The sequence below is a fragment of the Salvelinus sp. IW2-2015 genome, unplaced genomic scaffold (assembly GCF_002910315.2).
Source record: "Salvelinus sp. IW2-2015 unplaced genomic scaffold, ASM291031v2 Un_scaffold3872, whole genome shotgun sequence".
Classification (NCBI taxonomy): domain Eukaryota; kingdom Metazoa; phylum Chordata; class Actinopteri; order Salmoniformes; family Salmonidae; genus Salvelinus; species Salvelinus sp. IW2-2015.
Genome location: NW_019945146.1, coordinates 73,814 through 81,180, shown reverse-complemented (window position 1 = coordinate 81,180; position 7,367 = coordinate 73,814). Strand labels below are relative to the sequence as shown.

Below are 7,367 nucleotides of genomic sequence, written 5' to 3'. Positions count from 1 at the left end.
TAGTGTTGTGTAGTGGCTTTGCTAAAATCGCCACTGCTTAAATGAAGTAGTTGTAAAATGTGGCGCAGCATCTCACTACAGACACCCTAGTTCGAATCCAGGCTGGCCCAGCGTTGTCTGGGTGTGGCTGGTGTAGGCCGTCATTGTAAATAAGAATTTGTTCTTAACTGACCTGCCTAGTTAAACAAAGGTTAAGTAAAACAATGTAAATCCCCCACGGAAAAAGTAATTGTGGAAAAACGATTGGAACCATTTACGGGTGGGCCGCGTTCAAAACAACTGGGAACTCGGGAAATCTCAACTTCCGGACGTCCTAAATAACTGGATACTCGAGAAAAAAACGAGCTCCGATTGGGAAAAATCGATTTGAAGGGTCATCTAACTCGAATTCCAACTTGGGAACTCGAACTTATTTCTAGAGCTCCGACCTGAAGATCACTGACGTCAGGATTTTACCTGTATTTTCCCGACTTCCCAGTTGTTGTGAATGTGGCATCAATAGAGCTCGCCAGCTTGTAGTCCTAAAACACGGAAATGAGTTACCTCTGGGTCGTTCAGCCATCCCCACGGGAAACATTTATGTGGAAAGAATTGGGTCTTGGAATAAATGGCGAAAGAAAGATCTGAGGAGATCTTTATATGTTTTGTTCTATGAGATAGTAGCATTCTGTTAACATTACATTCATGAAATATTAATCATTTGCTTTTATTTTATAATATARTTCACAAAAAGTGACGTTAGCTGATGGAAGATGTATTCAATTCAAATGGCTTTATTGGTATGGGACACAAAGATAATCTTACTGAACAAAACGTATAAGATATCCCAAACCTGTGTTTACCACAGACCTTATTGTCGGCGTTTATTTTAAAACAACCTTAATTTCCCCAATAGGCATTGTCCAACGAACCATGATGCAGTTAGTGCCTACAAAAAGACGCCATTGCTATTTCTCGTTTGTCTGAAATATTTGATAGAATAAATATAAAAAAATACGGGTACTTCCGTTGGCTGAAACGAAATGGCTGCCTTCCACTGCAGAGCATATTTTGCGCGCTTCGTAGCATTTTATTGATATGCTGTCGTGTGTTTACAGATATAGTCTAATTTGTTTCGGATAAGGAGCAAACATGTTTAAAAAAGCAAAGMGATCAAATTTAAGACGGAGAAATGAGTCGGACGAGGACGAGAAAGAGGAAAGTCAGCCAGCCCAGCCGCCATGCGGGCCTTTGGCCGAGGATAACCCGATGCTCGATGCCCCCAGCACAGACATCTTCTCCGGGGTTAGCATGGACGTGCACCACGGCAACGGGTTTCAGTCAAAGGCCATAAAGAAGGAAAAGAAAACCCGGGATGCAGGGGGTGCCCCGAAAGCCAGTTTGCTGAGCTTTGACGACGATGAAGGTAAAGTTAACGTTGGCTAGTTAGTTAGCTCGAACTGATTACCGGTAACGTGAGCTAGCTAATCTAGCTAGCTAGTTAACTTTGGCTAACTTTAGCTAGCTAACTAACCCGTTAGCTAACTATTTCAGYGGATATTTAACTACCTAACGTTAATAAGTGGCCTCTTGATTCAATACTGTGCTTCCGAGCTGACGTGTTGAAGTGTTGACAATTTGACATTGTCGAAACATTGTCAAAGTTTCTACATWGTGCGGGTTGGCCAAGTTAACTAATGTCAGTCAGCTAACGTTACAGTAACTAGAAGATTCAAGGTTGTAAACAACATAGTTAGCGAAGTTAAAACTAGTTAACAGCCATTGGTTGCATCCAATCTTCTCAGAATGGTTGTTTGTTTGCTTCATCGTTTACGCGGACGTTATCTAACCTCTCTCTCTCTCTCTCTCTCGTGTAGACGAGGCGGAGGTATTCAGAGTAAAGAAATCTAACCACAGCAAGAARATCGTCAAGCAGCTGAAGAAAGAATACAAGGAAGATCTGGAGAAGGTGTGCTATGTTAAACAAGAGCCCAACACCGGTAAGACATCACACCTGTACTTTTGTGTATGTGCGCGTCCAATCGTATGTGGTTGCTCATCGTGTGTGTTAGGGATATAACATTCACCTGTACACACCAGTCTGTTCAAATCTAGCATGCATCTTTTCTCGTCAACCAGAATGATTCAGGCCTTACGAATCAACAAACTCACTAGACTCCAAACCAACAAGATGATCAGGCCTAACGAACAACAAACTCACTAGCTCTCATCCAACAAGATGATCAGGCCTCAACGCACAACAACTCACTAGCCTCTCATCCAACCAAGATGATCAGGCCTAACGAAAACAAACTCACTAGCCTCTGATCCAACAAGATGATCAGGCTAACGAACAAGCAAACTCACTAGCCTCTCATCCAACAAGATGATCAGGCTAACGAAAACAAACTCACTAGCCTCTCGTCCAACAAGATGATCAGGCCTAACGAACAGCAAACTCACTAGCCTCTCATCCAACAAGATGATCAGGCCTAAACGAAAACAACTCACTAGGCCTCTCATCCAACAAGATGATCAGGCTAACGAACAGCAAACTCACTAGCCTCTCATCCAACAAGATGATCAGGCCTAACGAACAACAAACTCACTAGCCTCTGCATCCAACAAGATGATCAGGCCTAACGAACAGCAAACTCACTAGCCTCTGTCCAACAAGATGATCAGGCCTAACGAACAGCAAACTCACTAGCCTCTCATCCAACAAGATGATCAGGCCTAACGAACAGACAAACTCACTAGCCTCTCTCCAACAAGATGATCAGGCCTAACGAACAGCAAACTCACTAGCCTCTCATCCAACAAATGATCAGGCCTAACGAACAGCAAACTCACTAGCCTCTCGTCCAACAAGATGATCAGGCTAACGAACAGCAACTCACTAGCCTCTCATCAACAAGATGATCAGCCTAACGAACAACAAACTCACTAGCCTCTCATCCAACAAGATGATCAGCCTAACGAACAGCAAACTCACTAGCCTCTCTCCAACAAGATGATCAGGCCTAACGCAACAGCAAAACTCACTAGCCTCTTCTCAACAAGATGATCAGGCTAACGAACAGCAAACTCACTAGCCTCTCGTCCAACAAGATGATTCAGGCCTAACGAACAGCAAACTCACTAGCCTTCATCCAACAAGATGATCAGCCTAACGAACAGACCAAACTCACTAGCCTCTCATCCAACAAGATGAATCAGGCTAACGAACAGCAAAACTCACTAGCCTCTCACCTCACAAGATGATCAGGCCTAACGAACAGCAAACTCACTAGCCTCTCATCAACAAGATGATCAGGCCTAACGAACAACAAACTCACTAGCCTTCATCCAACAAGATGATCAGGCCTCAACGAACAAACAAACTCACTAGCCTCTCATCCACACAACAGATGATCAGGCCTAACGAACAGCAACTCACTAGCCTCTATCCAACAAGATGATCAGGCCTAACGAACAACAAACTCACTAGCCTCTCATCCAACAAGATGATCAGGCCTAACGACAGCAAAAACTCACTAGCCTCTCACCCAACAAGATGATCAGCCTAACGAACAGCAAACCACTAGCCTCTCATCCAACAAGATGATCAGGCCTAACGAACAACAAACTCACTAGCCTCTCATCCAACAAGATGATCAGGCTAACGAACAACAACTCACTAGCTCTATCAGAACAAGATGATCAGCCTAACGAACAGCAAACTCACTAGCCTCTCATCCAACAAGATGATCAGGCTAAGACAGCAAACTCACTAGCCTCTCGTCCACCAAGATGAATCAGCCTAACGAACAACAAACTCACTAGCCTCTGATCCAACAAGATGATCAGGCCTAACGACACAAACTCAAATCCACCCCAGCCTCTCTTCATCTCCAACAAGATGATCAGGCCTAACGAACAACAAACTCACTAGCCTCTGATCCAACAGATGATCAGGCCTAACGAACAACAGCAAACTCACTAGCCTCTCATCCAAACAAGATGATCAGCCACAGATACGAACAGCAAACTCACTAGCCTCTCGTCCAACAAGATGATCAGGCCTAACGAACAACAAACTCACTAGCCATCATCCAACAAGATGATCAGGCCTAACGAACAACAAACTCACTAGCCTATGTCAATAGTAACAAACAGTTCCTATCCCCCCATAGTTCAAAAGTCGACCTATTCTGCACGATAAATAAATATTCCAAACAGTCTGGACAGTTGTGGGATGCGATAGATCCCAAATTAATACAACCACTATAAAACTTTTTATGCAATGTGACTGACAACAGATCAGAACGTTTAGCTTAAAATGTTATAAACTGTTAGACTATTTTCACATTTATAAGCGCAGCGATGCGTACATGATAGTAGATATAAGCACGAATGTTTGATTAGTGTTAAAACACCATTATCAAAAGTGACCGCAAATGTGATTATGCATGCAATGCTTTTATTATAAATGGGAATTTAAGGTGAAAATTATCTTCCTCAAACTTAAAAATCACACATTGCTTATATATGCCAGTTAGGCTCTACACCCCTTGTAAAGCGGATTAATGTGCTTCATTTTAAGAAATGATTTGGCCACTTGAGGTGTGATACTAACCTTATTTAAAACATATAGGACTATGGCTAGGCACATGAGGTGTGATACTAACCTTATTTAAAACATATAGGACTATGACTAGGCTACATGAGGTGTGATACTAACCTTATTAAAACATATAGACTATGGCTAGGCTACATGAGGTGTGATACTAACCTTATTAAAACATATAGGACTATGGACTAGGCTACATGAGGTGTATACTAACCTTATTAAATATAGGACTATGGGATAGGCTACATGAGGTGTATACTAACCTTATTAAAACAATAGGCCTATGGGCTAGGCTACATGAGGTGGATACTAACCTTATTAAAACATATAGGACTATGGGATAGGCTACATGAGGTGTGATACTAACCTTATTAAAACATAGGCCTATGGGCTAGGCTACATGAGGTGTGGTACTAACCTTATTAAAACATATAGGCTATGGGCTAGGCTACATGAGGGTGATAACCTTATTAAAACATATAGGCCTATGGGCTAGGCTACATGAGGTGTGCGACTATGATTCGAACTAGTCGCTAAAAAAGGCATAGTTTCTTATGCTGGGCATCATTCACAAGTGAAACGCTAATATTGGTACCCATCGGACTATTCTCGATTTCGTCATGTACTAAATAATGTTGTGGCATTGTTTTGAATGACCATTATCACGCACCTGTATCGAAACAAGGGCAACGGGAAAAATACATGTCTCTATGCCCTTAAATAGGGACGCTTTTACCTGTGGTTTATTTTCATGCCAGCCAAGTGCCTATACTCCTGTTGTAAATACAAGCAATGTGCTTAATATTAGGAAAGTGTAGAAATAAATAGTAGGCTAGCCTTAGAAAGCTGATGCGATCCTCTTTTTAGTAGAGGCCATCACTCTGTTTTCTCACACAATTGCATAGCCTTTAGAAATGTTGCGCAACATGAGCTCTCGTGAAGTGTTTTGACTAGATTTTCAAACTCATTTGCATTGATGTCGAGTGATTTGAGGAACAATAAGAGCGCCGAGTACCAGGCAGTTAGCAAGTTTGGTTAGGCTACTAATTTTTCTATTTTATTTTACTAGGCAAGTCCGTTAGAAAAAATTCTTATTTAAATGACGGCCTACCCCGGCCAAACCAATCACGGCGGCTGTGATTCAGGCCTGGTTCGAGCAGGGTAGCCTAGTGGTAGTGGTTAGAGGTGAGGGGCGGCAGGTAGCCTAGTGGTTAGAGCGGAGGGGGGCAGGTAGCCTAGTGGTTAGAGGGAGGGGCGGCAGGTAGCCTAGTGGTTAGAGTGGAGGGGCGGCAGGTAGCCTAGTGGTTAGAGTGGAGGGGCGGCAGTTAGCCTAGTGGTTAGAGTGGAGGGGCGGCAGGTAGCCTAGTGGTTAGAGTGGAGGGGCGGCAGGTAGCCTAGTGGTTAGAGTGAGGGGCGCAGGTAGCCTAGTGGTTAGAGTGGAGGGCGGCAGGTAGCCTAGTGGTTAGAGTGGAGGGGCGGCAGGTAGCCTAGTGGTTAGAGTGGAGGGCGGCAGGTAGCTAGTGGTTAGAGTGGAGGGGTTAAGGCGCGTGCAGGTAACTACCCTCCCGCTAGCCAAAATCCTAGTTTTGGGTTTAGTTGGGGGGGGGAGAACCAAGAGAAGGAAAGAAAGAAGGAAGAAAAAAAAACCGGAAAAAGAAAAAAGGAAGAAAAGAGAGAAAAAAAAAAGAGAAGAAACGGGAAAAAAAGACAAGGGAAAAAAGAGGAAGAAGCGAAGGGGAAAGGCAAGAGAAAAAGGCGGAAGAAGGAGGAGAAAGACGGGAAAAGGGGAGGGCGAAACGAAAAAAAGGGGAAAAGGAAGAAAAAAAAAAAAGGAGAAGGAAAAGGAAAAAGGAAAAACAAGAAGGGAAGAAGGTGAGCCGAAAAGAAGAGAAAAAGAAAGAAAACAAAAAAAAGACAGAAAAAGAAAGAAACGAAAAGAGAAAAAAAGAAGAAGAAGGAAGGAAAAGAGAAGAGAAGAAAAAAAAGCCGAGAAAAAAAGGTGAGAAAAAAGAGCGAGAAAGGACGGAAAACGAAATGAAGGACCACAAGAAGAAGAAACGAGGAAGAAAGAGAGAAAAGGAAAAAAAAATAAAAAAGGAAGACAAACGGAAGAAAGAGAAAAATGGAAAAAAAAAAAGAGAAAAAAGGAGACGAAAAAAGGAAAAAGAAAAAAAGAAAAAAAAAAAAAAAAAAAAGAAAAAAAAAGAGGAAGAGAGAGAAAGAAAGGAAGGGAAAAGAAAAGAAAAGGATGGAGGAGCAGAGAGAAGAAGACCAAACGACAAAAGGATGAAAGAGAAAGAAGAAAGAAGAAAAGGAAGAAAGGAAAAAAGACCGAGCAAGAGCCGAGGAGGAGAGGAAGAGAAAAAAGAGAAAGAGAAAAAGAAAGAAAAAGAGAAAAGAAAGAAAAAAAAAACACCAAAGAAAAGAAAAAAGAGGAAGACCAAAGGAAAAAAGAGGAAAGGAAGAAAAAAAAGGACAGAAGAGGAGACGAAAACAAAAAAAAAGGAAGGGGAAAAAGGACGAAGCGTTGGGCAGTAACCGAAATGTTCTATAGAATCCCCAAGGAAAAAATCTGTCGTTCTGCCCTGAACAAGGCAGTTGTTCCCTGGTAGGCCGTCATTGTAAATAAGAATTTGTTCTTAACTGACTTGCCTAGTTAATAAATATATTTTTACCATGTGTATCACCTATATACAACTAATAAACGCTGGTATTTCAGAAGTTAAAGAAAATAATTGAGCAACAACAAAATGTTGATTGAGTGGATTTCCTGACA

The 7,367-nt window shown here is 42.1% G+C and overlaps 1 protein-coding gene across 1 annotated transcript in view; it reads left to right on the top strand.

The window, feature by feature from the left end:
* The first annotated feature begins 985 nt into the window (after nucleotides 1–985).
* The window catches only part of paxbp1 (PAX3 and PAX7 binding protein 1), a 39,169-nt gene continuing 32,787 nt past the window's right edge, over nucleotides 986–7,367 (top strand). The window contains exons 1-2 of the mRNA XM_070441386.1: nucleotides 986–1,405; nucleotides 1,857–1,979. Coding sequence (XP_070297487.1) covers nucleotides 1,132–1,405; nucleotides 1,857–1,979 — 397 coding nt within the window. The 5' untranslated portion in view covers nucleotides 986–1,131. The remainder of the gene's footprint in view (nucleotides 1,406–1,856; nucleotides 1,980–7,367) is intronic.